The 17,849-nt window shown below is 42.4% G+C and overlaps 1 protein-coding gene across 1 annotated transcript in view; it reads left to right on the top strand.

The window, feature by feature from the left end:
- Positions 1-17,849, top strand: part of CYRIA (CYFIP related Rac1 interactor A) — a 68,139-nt gene that overhangs the window by 30,562 nt on the left and 19,728 nt on the right. The window contains 2 exon segments of the mRNA XM_080998058.1: positions 4,648-4,683; positions 17,648-17,727. Coding sequence (XP_080854184.1) covers positions 17,658-17,727 — 70 coding nt within the window. The 5' untranslated portion in view covers positions 4,648-4,683; positions 17,648-17,657.

The following is a 17,849-nucleotide window of genomic DNA, read 5'->3' as shown; positions in this document are numbered from 1 at the left end:
TTGTTTTAACTGGAATAGTTAGTCATCACTATTTTGGAATCCCTGCTCTGGGAACTTTGAAAGTGCACAAAGACGTGAAAACTTTGATTTCTTGCTCCCCTCCTCACCCCAGTTCTCTATTTCTCATGCTTTGCTTCCAGCTACTTTCACAGATTCCATTGCGACTCGCTTCATAGGGAATGCTGATGGGCAGGCTCAAACTGGGGTAGCAGTCATAAAGAAATTCACCCTTCCTCTTTCTGGCAGGAGGGGGAAACTGCTTCATTTTTGAGAAGTGGGAGAAAAAAAATAACGTACAGTGAAGTCATCCTTAAAATTTGCATCGTAGTCAGCGGCTTACTAAGGGCATCACTTGCCACATGCCTTGGGAAGACGTTTCCACAGCAGAGGCTGATGACTTTTGGTAACCTGAGGGGACGTAGAATCCTTTGATAATTGCAAAATAGCATACCATGTGCATGGTTCATCGTGCGCACAATTGGAACTGTCCTTTCACTGGACGCCTTGCAAAACCGGAGTGGGGAAAGGGATCTGGCTCGTGGGCCCAATCCGTATCTCCACCCCCCTCCTGTGGGCCAGTGCTGTCAATCATCTGATGTTGCAATGATGTCAGGTTTTCTTTCACCTGCTTGGTTTGCAGTCAAACTGTATAGACTGAAAAGTGTGTGCAGTGCTTTGCGAGCGCTGGCGATTGACCGATTCTCCGCGCTGGGGAAGCCCTAGGGACAGTGCTTGTCCACCTCTGTCAGCTGATAGCTGGCAGTTCTGGAAGTTCTGCTCAAGGGGCAGCTGCTCAGCAGCATCTGAAAAGCCCCTTTCATCCAAGCCCCACCCTTACCTGCCCCACACCTGACATCCTAGATGACGCCAGGTGTAAAGCAGATGGGCGTGGCTTGGGGCAGATCTGGTGAAGCTAATTGCACCTGTGGGCTGGAGATTCGTCATCCCTGTTGTAGGAAGATCAGTCTGCGTCTCTTAAATGGTGTTTTATATAAAGTAATTGTTTTATTGATGATTATTTGTTGATTATTTCATATGATTTGTGCTGCAATTGTGATGTTCTGTTAAGTATTTGTTATTTATTGCTTGTAAGCCGCTTTGGGAGTCATTTGAATGAAAAGCAGCTAAGGGCTGGGTGATATCTGGCTTTCTGCATCGTGATATATATCAGTAGCTAAATACCTTGAAATGCTGATATATCACGATGTCTGAAATGTATCCTGGCCGCTTCCTTCGCCGTAGAGGAGGAAGAAGCAGCCGAGATACATCGCCCAGCCCTATAGTGAGCAAGCCCTGATACCTCTCCGGTTCACGTGCGAGCCTGAGGGGCATTGGGGTTTTTGTTGTACTCTTCAGCTGGGGGGGCGAGAAGCCTCCTGCCCCTCAGCTGAGTGAGCCCCCATACCGCTCTGGCTCATGTGAGCTGGAGGGGTGGGAGGCTTCCTCAAAGGCAGGTGTACACCCAGAACCTTCTCAGACTCCATCTGCAGGCAATTTGACCTGGCGCAATGTATTGCCCACTCAAGTGGTCTGAAACAGTATCGCGATCTGAATGCCATTTAAGCAATTTATCAACATATCTCCCAGCTCTGAAAGCAGCATAGCGATACCATCAGTCAAATCAAATCAAATTGTAAGTCTGAGGTTAGTGCGCCGTTAACGTTCTGTGAGGGAAAGCGGGGAGCATTGAGTGCCTTCTCTGTAGTGGCACCCAGAATGTGGAAAACTTGAAAATGATCTATAGGTGGTACATGACCCCAGTCAAGCTAGCAAAAATTTATCATTTGCCTGATAACAAGTGTTGGAAGTGTAAAGAAACTGAAGGTACTTTCTATCACCTTTGGTGGACGTGCCCGAAGATTAAGGCTTTCTGGGAAATGATATATAACGAAATGAAAAAGGTACTTAAATGTACTTTCCCGAAGAAACCAGAAGCCTTTCTCTTGGGCATTGTCGGCCAATTGGTGTCAAAGAAAGATAGAATCTTTTTTATGTATGCTACGACAGCAGCAAGAATACTCATCGCAAAGTATTGGAAGACACAAGACCTACCCACTCTGGAAGAATGGCAGATGAAAGTGATGGACTATATGACACTGGCTGAGATGACTGGCAGAATCCGCGACCAGGGGAAGGAGACGGCGGAAGAAGAATGGAAGAAATTTAAAATCTATCTTAAGGACTATTATAAACTTGATGAATGTTAGAATGTCGAGGTTTTGAGAAAGAAAGGGGTACAGCGATATAAGATTAGACTGAAGGAAAGATTAAGAAGACATATGTTTGACAGAACTATTTAGAAGTTGCTGGAAAATTTTGGACATTGGGATGCAGAAAGGGGAGGTATGGGGGAGTCCGAGAAAGAAGGTTTATGGGAAAAAAAGGTCATGAAACTATACGTGTTTGTATGTCTTTTTATATGTTTGTATTGTTTTAAAAATTTTGTAAAACCAATAAAAAATTATATATAAAAAAAAAACAGAATGTGGAAAACTTTCCTGAAAGAGGTTTGGTTGGCTCCCTCTCTCTTCAGTTTTAGGAGAGGCGGCGAAGACTTTGTTTATTCCACTGTGCTGTTAGGTTAAAATCCTGTACTCGCTTTGCTGGAGGTGGGCTCATTGACTTCAGTGGCGCTTCTTTTTTGAGTACGCATGCATAGGATCACACAGTGCATCCGTTTCAACCTCCTGTTTTGACCGTGTATTTTGAAGCTGACATGGTTATTTTATGCCTCACCCAAACTGCTATCTTAATGATATGCACTGCAGTCCTAGGCATGTAATTCCCACTGAGTTCAAGGATGCTTTGCTCAGTTAAGACCTGGAGCCTTCATTGATACATTGAATTCCACCCTCATTTATTTTTGTTGGTTTTTGTGTGTGTGTTTTAAATATGGGAACTGCCTCGGGGGCTGAAAGAAGAGGCTGAAATGTCCCGAAACTAAATAAATAATATAATCGCAACATTCATCGTACCACCCTAACTGCATCACTGAGTTTATTCTGCTCCCAAGGGAAGGCTGAGTAGTGTCTGAATCTGCTTGTCTGTGAGGCATCTGACATTCAGAGTATCTGAATTATAGGCTGAATGGTTTGGCCCGACCTTCGGAAAAGTTGTGGAAATGGCTTTTTATGATTGCTTTTCACACCCACTTACACGCAGATGAGGAGCAGCCTTAAAAAATGCTGGTCACTCAGAGTTATGTTCACAATATATTTACTCCATATAAAATTTTTGATGTCTCTGAGGTCACTCAAACAGAAGGCAGGTTACATGGCAAATCATGTAACAATTGTGTTCTGGTTTTTAGAGCAAAATAACACAGGTGTCTGCAGATGGATGCAATAAGAGGATGACTAAGACAAGTTGAAATGAAGTGTCACTTTAAAAGTATCGCTGTACTTTGGTTTCTGATTAAATGGGACGTGCCTACTGTTGGTAGGCTGTAATTGCTGCTTTAAATGTGCAGCTCTAATTTAATTGACGGGAGTCCCAAAGATGTACTTGGTTAGATAGAGATAATACTAAAACCTACATAATGTCGGGGAAGTAGGTACTAAGGGGCATAGTGACTGCGGGTCACTAAACATTGTTACCTGCGAGTAAGTTGCATTGATTCTGGTGCTCTTTACATTGTTAATGTAATTGGTTTTGTTTGTTTGCTTGTTTCAAGTGGCTAGGAATATAGGTGAGATATTGTGATATGAGATTTAGGTTTGGTGTTCTGTGCCTTGGCCTCTCTCTAAGCCAACATTGTATTTGGGCTGGGCGATATCAACATCTCAGTATATCACCAGCTAAACATCGTGATATACCAATATATCACAATGTCTGAAATAAGGATGGAGCTCTGTAGAGGCATTGGCTGGCTTCATGCTTTTTCCCACGTTGTGAGTTTTTTGCATAGCACTCAGGCACATCATGATTCACAATATATTGTCAGATCAAAAATCACGATATGGACTTCAAACTGGTTTGGGACTATATATCGCTATATTGCCCTGCCCTAGGTAAAGGTAAAAGGACCCCTGACAGTTAAGTCTAGTCGCAAATGACTCTGGGGTTGCGGCGCTCATCTTGCTTTACAGGCCGAGGGAGCCGGCGTTTGTCCGCTTCCACAGACAGTTTTTCCGGGTCATGTGGCCAGCATGACTAAGCCGCTTCTGGCGAAGCCAGAGCAGCACATGGAAACGCTGTTTACCTTCCCACTGGAGTGGTACCTATTTATCTGCTTGCACTGTGTGCTTTTGAACTGCTAGGTGGGCAGGAGCTGGGACCGAACAACGGGAGCTCACCCTGCCGTGGGGCCTCGAACCGCCGACCTTCCGATCGGCAAGTCCAAGCGGCACAATGGTTTAAACCACAGCGCCACCCGCATCCCATCACCCTGCCCTATTTGGTGTTAAATGTGAGAAGGTTCTTCTGTGCCTTTCTCTCTCTACCCATATATGTTATACTTCCATACGTTCGATGAATGTTGAAATTGCAGTCCCTTTTCATTGACTGTTAGCAGTTGGGATTTTAAGAACAAAGAAGAAAGTCTAAACTGTGACGCTAAAGGAGAAGTTGCTTGAACAGGGTTTGTGTATATGTAAACCTCAAGTATCGCATAAGATGATTACTGACTCCCTGATTCCATTGTTGCAGATTACCGAACCAGATTCAAGACAAACACATTTCCAGGTAAGAAATTACTCGGTGTATCAAATGCTTTCTTACGTAGCATACCGATTAATATTTTTAGGTCTGTTTTGTAAATCTAGCATTGTGTGTTTCATTTATATATAAATACACTTGTCCATGGGCTAAAGTTCTGTAGGGACCTAATCACACGAGGAGCGCTACATAATTATGACTTCAACCAAAGGGAATGCCAGAAGCCAAGGTACCCTTTCAGTTTGTTGGAAACTTGGGTGCTCCTCAGAACCACCAAAAAGTCATTTTTAAGTTAGGAGGAGAATGTACATTTACATAACGCATAGCCTATTCAGTGTTCTTATAGGGCCGTTTTGAGCAGGTTATCTTGGCCCGGGGAAAGTTGTAGCTGGTGAAGCAGCAAAAAACTAGTAGAAAGACACTTTCAGCCCCTGAGGCCCTTGGCCACCTAGAGATGAGAGTTGCATCTAGGAATATCCTCAGACTATGAAACTGGTGTGAAAACCCATCCAGAACAGGCGACGGATGTATATCCTAGACTTAGCAACACAGGGCCTTTATCTTGCTAGAATTAAGTTTATTGGCCCTCATTCATCTGGACCCTGGTCCAGAACTTATATGGCCACTCCTGATTCAGATATAATGGAGAAATAGACATAATTGTAAGACCAGTAACTGGACATTTGTCTCCAATGAGATAACAGTATTATCATGCTGTGCCATCCATAATAAATAGGTAGTCCCATTTATCCTTATTTTCAAAAGTTATCCCTTTATTTTCAGAGCACCAGTCTTCTCAGATATTAGGGGTGCCTCTCATTTCCATATTGTATAATGGCTGCCTTTATCTCGGACAGCGCAGCTTCAAATCGACCCTTATTTGTTGACATTTTGATTTGGCAATGCTCATTGTTTGAGTACCACTGCAGTGATGCACATTGGAGACCCTCAGGCAAAGGGTTCTGTCTGCAGGGAAGCATTTTGCTTGTAGATTGGTGGAGAACTAGCCTATATGGTACATTAAAAGAAGCAGATGAGCCAAAGACCGGTCTGTTTTTCCTGTGTAGCAGGAACAAATCTGGATGCTTACTATTGCAGGACATGTTGCCAGAAATGTACTTGGAGCCACACCCAGGCAAAGTTAAAAAACAGGATGCTGTTCCGTAGTGTGCGAACAGCATCTGGAAATAGCATAGACCTGATGCTTCTTTCAGGGGGATGGAGAACAGTTTTGCTTATAAGTAGATAAATGTCCACTGTGGTATTTTTATAAAGGCTCTCTTAATACTGAGTAGTGGACTCTTTTGAATACCGCAGTTATAAAATGTCACTCAGACATTTAGCTAGTGAAAAAATGACTTTTCCTTCTGTGAATCCCCCCCGCCCCCATGCATAACAGTAAACAATTTTTAGGGTGGTTTTTTGTTTTGTTTTTCTGGCTGTATACTGTTCCATTTGCACTGGAGACATCTCTGGGTTTTTAGTTTGTGAGCATTTTAGGTGAGCTTTGAAAGCCTTTTGCTAAATAGCAGTGATAATTATGAAGGTGAAAAGCAGAAATTTAATTGATCTCCATTTCCTATAACTATTAGTAGAAGCAGTTGCCGTCATCATCACAGTTGTTAAAAACCTGAACTGTCACAGTACAATAAAATAACTCTGTATTCTGAAGCCCTTGGTCCTCCCTCAGAAAGCTATAGCCACCAGACCCCTACTTAAATAGTTTTCCACCCACCCAAGAACCCCAGCACTGGGATTTCCAAAGCGTGTGTGACACAACTAACAAAATTTTTGGGTGGAGGGAGCAGAAGAGCGAAAATGTAATGCCAAGGAATGTAATGCCAGACAACAGTGATAGCAAATTATCTGCTGGAACTAATAGGCAGCAGTGAAAAAATTAAGAAAACCAGTGAGAACTTTGTAAATAAAGTTTTCCATAATTCAAAAATCTAATAAAGCCCAAAAACATGGAAGCAAAAAGTACTTCAGAGGGTTTTAGACAGAACTACAGATTAATGCTGGCAATAAAGACCAGCACTCGGATCTTAATTTCTTTTAAGCTGCCAGTTTCTTCTGTAGATCAAAAGTGATCTCAGGAATTTATGATTTGAGGTGCCCAAGCTTTTATAGTCAGCTCCAACTCTTCATGACATTAGCACTGTGGTTTTTTTGTTTTTTGTTTGCCAGTTGGTGTGAAATGCAACAGATAAGAGGGGCTATTCATCTACTGCAGCCTTAAAAGCTTGAATGTGTGCCCTGAAAACAAATGCCACACAGATTTAATAAGCTTGTGACTTGTGTGGAGGAACCAGGCATGAGGCAAACATTCTCCCCTTTTGGTCGCCAGCTATTTGCCGCTTACTGATTCTTGAGTCGTGTCACCTGATGGTAATGGGGGCGGCATCTTGTGATGCAATCCTGAGCAAAGCATCAAAAGGGCTCCCCCATTATTGGCAAGGGCAGTCATTGGCAGCATCCCTGCATTCATAACGTAAACATGGGAGCTGTTCACTTAATACCTTGATATCTCCTTGATTCACAGCGACAGATTATTGATTCATTTTGCTGTGTAGTAAAAAGAACCCCAGCACTAACATTTTATCAATTTTTAAAATATTGAATAAAACATGAGAACTAGAAATTCATGTGGACTTGCCATCATTTTAGCTATCAGCTATCATCTGTCTATCTATCATCTATCATCTATCTATCTATCTATCTATCTATCTATCTATCTATCTATCTATCAAAGTATCATCTATCTATCTATCTATCATCTATCTATCTATCTATCTATCTATCTATCTATCTGTCTGTCTATCTATCTATCTATCATCTATCTGTCATCTCTATCATCTATATCTATCTATCTATCTATCTATCTATCTATCTATCTATCTATCTATCTATCATCTATCTATCTATCATCTATCTATCTATCTATATCTATCTATCATCTATCTATCTATCTATCTATCTATCTATCTATCTATCTATCTCTATCTATCTATCTATCTATCATCTATCTATCTATCTATCATCTATCTATCATCTATATCATCATCTATCATCTGTCTTTCTGTCTGTCTATCTGTCTGTCTGTCTATCTATATCTATCTATCTATCTATCTATCTATCTATCATCTGTCTTCACAGCTATTATTCAACCTTCCAATTACACTCATAAGGCCTGGGTTTAAAACATAGTTGCTTCCTCTTTGTCAAAAAGCTCTGGAATTTCCTTTGTGTTGCTGTGCATTATGGACACTACATTTTTCTCCTTGCCATAACTGAATTAATTCCGGAAGTCTGTGGCTGAGTCCTGCTGATCCTTGTACAAAACACAGCCTGCTATAGATCGCTACCTACAGTGAGAAGTATTGGCTATCCTGCCTACCTACATTTTTGAGAATGCAAGTATCTGCAATGCGCTTTTTGCCCCGCTTCCGTTTTGCTCTTCGGAAGGCAAATATTGCCACTTAGTGGATGACTCCTCTAACTGCAGTATCTTCAAAAGATAAATGGAAGGCCTGTTGCTGATTGGCATGTTTGGCCTTGGTTGCCAAAGTTCTTAAATTAAATGGAGACTTTGCCCAACATGTCCATATTGAATTTCTATGTGGTTATAAAGAAACTCATAGAATCATAGAGTTGGAAAGGACCACCAAGGGCCATCTAGTAAAAGGTTGGTCAAGGACCCCTGGATGGTTAAGTCCAATCAAAACCGACTATGGACTTGCAACGCTCATCTCACTTTCAGGCCGAGGGAGCCAGCACTTTCCAGGTTATGTGGCCAGCATGACTAAGCCACTTCTGGCGCAGTGGGACACTGTGACAGAAACCAGAGCACACGGAAACACTGTTTACCTTCCTACCGCAGCGGTACCTATGTATCTACTTGCACTGGTATGCTTTCGAACTGCTAGGTTGGCAGGAGCTGGGACAGAGCAACGGGAGCTCACCCCGCCATGGGGATTCGAACCACCGACCTTCTGATTGGCAAGCCCAAGAGGCTCAGTGGTTTAGACCACAGCGCCACCTGTGTCCCTCATCTAGTCCAACGCCCTGCCATGCAGCAATCTCAACTAAATCTCATGCATGTCTTGACGACATGTCCAACATTAGAACAATACAGTGGTACCTTGGTTTACAACCATAATCCGTTCTGGAGGTCCGGTTGTAAACCAAAACAGGTTGTAACTCAAGGCGTGCTTTCGCCAATGGGTCCTCCAAAAAAGAAAAAGGGTTGTAATCCAAAAAAAGGGACACGCACTTCCAGGTTTGACGTGGTTGTAATCCAAAACTGTTGCAAACCAAGGTACCACTGTCGTATAAAAAGCTATAAATGTGTAACAGGGAAGGAAAAAGGATTCCTTATCAATTATAGAAAAATCAAGATTAAGGAGCCTTTTTACTAACATTTTATTAGATCATTAGATTAAGAAATGTTTCAAAGAATAATCATGTAAACATGATTCAGCCGTAACAATGTAACAAAAAAAGACCCCAACCCTACACACTTTCACCCAACAGCCCCAAGAATATACCTAGAGGGGAAAAATACTCCTGTAATAGAAGGAATGGGGACCAATGGGATGGAAGCAATGACAACGAAAACCACTTCTAAAATCACTTTCCTGTGAGTATCTAAGATGCACTGCTCCCATCTCTAGACATCTGAGAGCGTAGACTATATACAAAACCAAATTTCAGGAGGCAAATCTGAGGTTTCCATTGCCTTTGCTGTAGGGGCCTCCTGACGCCAATATGTGGATGTTTGCAGGGGAGCCTGCCGGTGTGGGAAGATAGCAAGTGCACAGCAAGAGCCCAAGACGTAACTTCATACGCAGCGTTCGAAACTCCCATTGTTCTAGGTGCATTTTGTGACATGGAATTTCATTAGCGCGAGTCGTTTCTGAGCTCTGGGCGCAATACTGCACCTAAGATTTCAGATTAAAACTGCAGAGCGGAAGGAAAGGAGGACCTTTTTCTGCCTCCCCACTTCCAGCTGCTTTTCAAAGACGGGAAAAGAGGCCCTCTTAAGAATATTAGGGAGGTGGGCAGGGGAAAGACTAGAGCATGTGGGAAATGAACATAATATTTTAGCTGCAGTTCTTTCATTTTCAGCTTTGTATTTTTGTCATTAAAAAGTGCATCTAGACATTCTGTTGTTGCACCCACAACTAAGCTTTAAGCTGCCATTTACCGGTAGCTCCTAACTTTCATATCTCAGTTTCTAACACTGTTCATATGAGATGCAGGTGAATGCATGAATATATAGGCTAGCATTTGTTTCTGCTGTTTTGCTCTTTACACACCCTTGGGGAGCTGGGCGTTATTATTACAGCTATTAATACAGGAAAATTTCAACAGTAGTTTAGTAAATTCTGCCCCCCTCTCTCGAACCCACATTCTGCCATTCAGGCCCCATTATTTGCAAGATCATAGCTGCCTGAGACGACCTGGCAGCATCCTTTTTGCAACCGGGCTGATGTCTCTTAGCCTTGCCAGTACAACTGGTGGCATTCTGCCTCCGAAATCCTTCAGCGGTGGGTGGTAAACAAAACAGAGGACTTGTGTTGGGCTGCTACCTATCAGCGCTGCACAGAATAAGTGGGTGTGAATAGACAACAGGGAACAACTTTCCTCAACAACAAGTGGAGCACGAGACTCTTAATCTGAGGGTTGTGGGTTTGAGCCCCATGTTGGGTGAGAGATTTCTGCATCACAGTGGGACGGACTAGGTAGCGCGTGTGGTCCTTTCCAACTCTACAAATCTGTGGTTCTATGATTCCTTTCGTTCTGTAGGCTAGTTTTCTAAAATGGATGCGCCAATTAGCCCACACCCTCTCACTTTTTTTTTTTAAGCTTGATGTTTTTCCTGATGGATATTACTATATTTTCCCATGTACAGTGGTACCTCGGGTTACATACGCTTCAGGTTACAGACTCCGCTAATCCAGAAATAGTACCTCGGGTTAAGAACTTTGCTTCAGGATGAGAACAGAAATCGCACAGCAGCGGCGCAGCGGCAGCAGGAGGCCCCATTAGCTAAAGTGGTGCTTCAGGTTAAGAACAGTTTCAGGTTAAGAACGAATCTCCAGAACGAATTAAGTTCTTAACCCGAGGTACCACTGTATAAGACACCCCCATTTACGACATGACCCCTATTTTTTTTGAACCCCAAATAAATCAATATTTCAAACATCAAACAGAACAACTTTGAGCCCCTGTGCATTCACCATCTGTGTATGACTCCCAATTTTAGACTACCACACGGAAAAATACGGTACATGAGACTTGTTCGAATTTTCTTTCTTTTTTTCTTCTTCAAATAATCTTTATTAGTTTTTCAATTAGATACACCACATACACATATTGTATTACATTTTACATTTATACTTGCTCTTCAGAGCTGACTTCCCTCCTTCCTTCTTCTGGTTTTTTATATCACATATAATTTTATCGCATTATTTTCTTCCATTTTATATATTGTTATTCATTTTCCATATTTGTCCATAGTGCGAATTTTGTATTTTCATTAGTGATCTGGTTCAAATTCCAACCTTAGTCGATTTGAATTTTTCTATGAAATTGCCCATGCTACACATTGCTGATGTGGAAGTTACTCAGAAATCCTTTCCATTTTTGATTTCTAAGCATGACATGTAAAAATAATTTCTTGCTGAAATGCAGAATGCTTAACGAAAAGCACTGTGCGCGCTCGCATGCATGCACATTTTTGTATGCATGTGCGAGAGAGACATTTCTCTTTAAGTTGTAGTGTCAAACAGCAGAGGGCACTGCGGGATTAATAAAACCCATTCTGAGCTTCTGTTTCTCTCCCCCACCCCTTGCTTCATGTGAAGCCATGTTGAATGAGCAAATGTCTCTAGACTGGTCTGCGAGTTTTAAATGTCTCCTTTACAGGAAATCCACTGTGTAGCACTGCAGGGTTGTCCAAACAACTGCACAATGTCCACTTCTGTGCATATGTTTAACTTTGCTCACATCGCTGAACAATGTCTGTTTTCTTTGCATAATAGATCACTTTAGTCACGTGCACCTAGTATTATGAAAGGAGCAAATGATATTTGCCATAAAGGGTGTCTCTGTGTGTGATTAATCATCCTGTGGATTTGTCATGGCTTAAAACGAGCAGCTTTTGGACAAACTGGATCTTGAATGTATAAGTGGGACTTTGTATAAACTTAATTGTCTTAACAAGATGTTACTGTATGGGTTTTAGTGCTGGGTCGAGATTAGTTTCTACTTGCTTACTGTTAAATGCACCACTTTTTCAAATTTTAAAAAGCCCACTATTTACATTTTACAGTTTTTTCAAAACTTGGAATGTGTGCTTGCTTGTATTTGAGAGCATTTTTTTGTTTTTTAATCAGCCGCTGGCCTTTTTTTATTGCAGACTAGCCATTACGTTCTGGGCAATAGGCCCTTGTTCTACAGCACAATAAGAGTTTCTGCCCTGTAAATTGATTGAGCAGAACTGGCCGATCTTAAGCCTTTCTGTAGTTAAGCCCGATTGATGTCTTGCCCAAGTATTTCTACTGTTTCAGCTGGGACATAATGCAGAGGTGATACTTTTTGCTCATTAATATGTGTCCAGCTGTTATGTGATCTGTTCACCATAAAAAAAAGTATGTGTGGTTTGGAGGGCCCATGGAGAGGACATTTAAACAGAGCAAACGAAAATGTCAGGGTTATTCAGGATGTCCTAGGAGCCCACAGAAGATGGAGGAGTTCCCCTTCCCCGCTCTGCGGGATCTCAAATGCACACATGGAGCTTCCTTGGTCATTTTGTTTTGGAAGCGCTGTACACAGAACAGGGGTATTCCAGTCCTCACGGTGAATGGAACCATCTATATTCATGTGGAAGCTGGGAAGGGAAGTCTTGGAAGATCTGTCCTTTATAATTAGTCTGTGGGCCTACGTAGACGAGACATAAAATGCCTAATCAGGAGACCGCTGCATTATCTCTTACAAATGAACAAGATGCAGGTGGGGAAACCCACAGGCAGGGCTCAAGCACAGGAGCGCTGCCCCCCCTAGAATTGTAGAATTGGAAGGCACCCAGAGGACCATCTCTAGTCCAATGCAGGGATATGCAGCTGTCCCATACGGGGATTGAACCTGCAACCTTATCGGCACCCTGGTCTAATCAACTGAGCTATATAGGTGGGGCTAAAGAGATGGAATCCATGGTATATGCCCCTGAATACCAATTGACAGTGGGGGAAGGCTGTTGCTTTTGTGCCCCGGCAATAGGTTTCCCAGAGGCCTTAAACTGGAGTGGGCATAGTTGCAAACAGAATGCTGGACCAGACAGACCTTTTGGTGTTTTGTTCTGATGGGTGCAGTTCATCTGCTCTAATATTAATTGTGGTTCAGGCTAACCAGGATTTTCCTTAATCTGAAACCATGTCTGAAGGACAATGTCCCTTATGAAAACCTAGATAATAATAATTATTATTATTATTATTATTATTATTATTATTTATTTATTTATACCCCACCCTCCCCAGCCAAGACCAGGCTCAGGGCAGCTAACACCAGGTATAAAACAATTGATTGAAATACAACTTAAGAACAAGATTAAAATACAATATTAAAATGCAGCCTCATTTCAGTAGGAACTCAAATCAAACACTTTTTTTGGGGGGGGGGGAATGAAAATGTCAAGTCTTCACCAAGGCCAACTATCCAGACTGGTCCTACGTGGACCAGAAAAAAGCTAGGGAAGTCCCCAAATAGGAGTTCCATCACAGAAGGAGAAAGGAAAAAGGAAAGAGGAAAGAGGGAGAGGGGATCAAGCTGATTCCAAGCCAAAGGCCAGGTGGAATAACTCTGTTAAGCATGATGGTGGCTAAACAGCAAGGAAGGGAGAACTTGTTCCCAGCGGGCAAGGGTTGCAGTAAAAGAACCCACGTTCACAAGGCAGGCTCCCAGTTTGCAAACTCGCCAAGTACAGGCAGAACTGCAAAAGGTCACATAGTGGAGCACTGAAAGATATATGCAGAATATATATGCATGTACAGTTGTACCTTGGTTTTTGAACAGCTTAGTTCTCGAATGTTTTGGCTCCCGAACACCACAAGCCCTGAAGTGACTGTTCCGGTTTGCCAACTATTTTGGGAAGTGGAACGTCCAACAGGGCTTCCGTGGCTTCCAATTGGCTGTAAGAACCTTCCTGCAGCCAATCGGAAGCCGTGCTTTGGTTTCCGAATGTTTTGGAAGTTGGATGGACTTCCGGAACAGATTCCGTTTGACTTCCAAGGTACGGCTGTATATTGTGATGGGGGAAATATGGAAAACAGGTTCTTTCAAAACCCGGCTGAACAATCAGCCCAACCGCTCTCTGAAATCTCTTTGATAAGAAAGGGAGCTCTGAATCCCTGAGTCATAAAGCTATCTTGGTGCGTTAAATGCCAAAGAAAATAAATTGGGCATGACACACAGAATTAGAGGATGGGGGCGACGAATGTATGTTCCCAGTGGAAGCACAAGGATCTGTCTCATACATTTCACAGAAACACGGCTCCACCTTCTGGGGAGGCTGCCTTGGGCTGTTAGCAGATTTCCGAGAAAACATCAAACCTGGCATAAACATTGGCACATTTCTTCTTCTTTCTTCAAAATGTAAAAATAAATGCTTTTTGGGGGGGGCAGAGGTTACTGAGAAATGTAGGGAACTGGAAGTGTGAGTCACCCCCATTTCCTGTTCCTGTATTTCTTAAGTACTCAAGAGCAACTTGAGGCCCTTTTGCACATTAGGTAAAGGTAAAGGGACCCCTGGCCATTTGGTCCAGTCGTGGCCGACTCTGGGGTTGCAGCAGTCATCTCGCTTTATTGGCCGAGGGAACCGGCGTACAGCTTCCGGGTCATGTGGCCAGCATGACTAAGCCGCTTCTGGCGAACCAGAGCAGTGCACGGAAACACTGTTTACCTTCCTGCCAGAGCGGTACCTATTTATCTACTTGCACTTTGACGTGCTTTCGAACTGCTAGGTGGGCAGGAGCAGGGACCGAGCAACGGGCGCTCACCCCGTCGCGGGGATTTGAACCGCTGACCTTCTGATCGGCAAGCCCTAGGCTCTGTGGTTTAACCCACAGCGCTACCCGCATCCCCCTTTTGCACATTACACGGCAGTTAATCCAGGGTTTGCTATCAAGCGCGCACTTGAAAGAGAACTACAGCTTTTCCTCGTGGTACAAGTTTTGTTTGAAACATGGGCCATTCAGCTCTGATGCATTTGTCTTGGTTGGTGTAGAGAACAGGAATCCCTGCAGGTATATGGCATGAAAGGGTTCCCCAAACTTGGGTCTCTGGTTGATTTTGAACTACAGTTCCCATCATCCCTGACCACTGGTCCTGTTCGCTTGGAATGATGGGAGTTGTAGTTCAAAAACAGCCAGAGACCCAAGTTTGGGAAATGCTGATTTATGGGATCAGCTTGCTTGCCTTTTCTAATTTTATGCCTTGAGAGTAACTAGGGTGGTTACTAAAGTACATTGGAGACTAAAATACATTTGGAACTAAAATACATTTTGATATTGTAATCTGATTTCATTTTTATGATGAGGTAAGTTGTTTTTTAACTGAAGTCGGAAACATGTAATCCCTCATTATATTATAATATGAGAGTAAATGTCCTTCAAAATTATTTAGCATGAATGTTGTGTTCTGTGTACTCACCCTTATGCATGACAAGGTTGGTGATAATGGAATACTTTTGATGGTATTGAAAGTATATAAATATTTTTACTGAATGAGGTGTAGTTGTGTTTTTAAGGTTAATTTTTTATCCTGATTTATTTTAACCTAGTTGCAACGTATTGCAAACTTTGATTTGAGACGCAGGTGTGATTCTGTTGCCTCCCAACCCTTTACTTTCATATAAACCGGTTATGCTTTCCTAAAGTGATGGTGGTCTTGCATGTTTTAATACATTGTATGCAAAATGTCACTAACTGAAAGGGTTTGACATACCTGCTGTTAGAGAGGGAATATGCAGTACGTCCAGCAAGGTTTTCAGGTGCTGGTTTTAAGCCGTGCTGAGCTAAAAACACATTGAAAGTGGTAAATTGGTTTTTAAGAAGACTCAGTAAGGCGCTGGACCAACTGCTAAATTCACCCGCAGGTTTGGTCAAGCCCCGTATCATTCCCAGCCCTTTCAGCAATGAACAGAGCTGCTACAAATACAGGAAAATTGTGCTTCTATCTGTAAACATAATGCCTTGTTTTACTGCACTGTGCAGATATGGGTTCTTACAAGGATGCGGGTGCAGCTGCTTCCATGAGAAGGAAGCCCCCCCAACCCCACCACTGCCCCTCTTCTGGCCATGGGAGTGGCATAGCTGTCAACGTTTCCCTTTTTTAAAGGGAAATTCCCTTATTCCGAATAGGATTCCTTGGAAGAAAAGGGAAAAGTTGACAGCTATGGGGAGTGGAGCAGGCTAGGGATGGACATGGGCCTAGCCAAGGGGTTGGGGTTGGGGGGTAGCTGCCCCCCCCAAATCAAGAAAAATCAATACAAATCAATACAAATTGGAGGTTTGCCCCCCTAACAAAAGCCTGACGCCCCCTAACAAAAATCCTGGTTACACCCATGCTCCCACCAGTTTTTCCCCCCTCCTTCCCCTGTACAGCCACTACAGTATAGTGTAAATTTAACTTTTATGCACACTGGGAAACCAACAAAATTTGTGTGACTCGCTTTATTTCGGTGATGTGGAACCAAACCCCTCAAAATCTCCAACGTATGTCTGTATTATAACGGCATTTGTTCATAATGTGCTCCATTGAATTCTTCTCGGCCATTATTTCATTACTGAAATCTGATCATTTAGGAGGCCATATAACAAATTCTTACATGTAAATTAATTTTCAGTTAAATCAGTTGGACAGATGAGAATCATCATCTCATCATTTTATTATTTATACCCCGCCCATCTGGATACTCACACAGAAATAATTTTACTAGATTGACTGCCCGGTATTTAATGTAAGCCATTTATGACATACCAGTAGCCTGAAAGGGGCAAAAAACTCCCAACAAGCCAGCCAACTCTCTTTGGTTGTAAATGAGCTATTGATTATTTGCACTCCCAAGTAATCAAAAGTGAATTTAGAAATAAGGCAAACTGTTTTGTGTCACCGAATAGAAAGATGGTTAAGAAAGAAACAAAACTCTGCTTGGATATATTTTGTATGGACAAATTGGAACAGTTTTACAGTTCTGCTTTTCTTGGATGAAATGCAACACAGTAACACTGAAACAAAAAAACAAAAAGGGAGGAAAATATGTCATAATGTTGTACGTACTGTATTTTTCGCTCTATAAGATGCACCAGACCATAAGACGCACCTAGTTTTTGGAGGAGGAAAACAAGAAAAAAAATATTCTGAGTCTCAGAACAACAAGAGGGATCACTGCACAGCGAAAGCAGCGATCCCTCTTGCTGTTCTGGCTTCTGGGATAGCTGCGCAGCCTGCATTCACTCCATAAGACGCACACACATTTCCCCTTACTTTTTAGGATGGAAAAAGTGAGTCTTATAGAGCAAAAAATACGGTACATTTTTCATTCACACCTCTGGTCAATCACACTTTTCAGGTTTTCGCACTGCACTAAAAACCTGCAAAAGCTTTCTGACCAGAGACAGTGCAAGTCTGCCTCTATTGCCCCACTTCAAACTCACAGAAATACTACCTGTCCTCAATCTCAGCAATGAAGGTTGATTTTGGCATCTCCTTTTGTATATTTGGGTTCTCTCTGTTGGGCCGCTGGTTGCTGTGTGAACTGCTCCCAATGAGTCTTCCCCTTTGGCGCTTACTTTCAATGTAGCGTTAGAAAACAGGCTGTGTTTTCATGGTTTCGATTTGAAATAAGAATAGCAGAGAATGTCAAACCCTTACTTTTTCAACATTCTAATTTTGCATATATAACTCTTTATGATTTTGTTGCATTCACTAGGTTTGCTGGGATGGGTAATCTTCTTAAAGTCCTTACCAGGGAAATTGAAAACTACCCACATTTTTTCCTGGATTTTGAAAGTAAGTTCAAGATTGGAACATCCTTTCCCCCTGACTTAGGAACTGGTTGAGAAGGAATGTTTAAGCTTGATTTGCTTTGACAGATAAACATGTTCAAGCAGTGCAAATGATCTGACTCGATG

The sequence above is a fragment of the Podarcis pityusensis genome, assembly GCF_964106645.2.
Source record: "Podarcis pityusensis genome assembly, chromosome: 3".
Classification (NCBI taxonomy): Eukaryota; Metazoa; Chordata; class Lepidosauria; order Squamata; family Lacertidae; genus Podarcis; species Podarcis pityusensis.
This window is presented reverse-complemented; position numbering and strand designations above follow the sequence as displayed.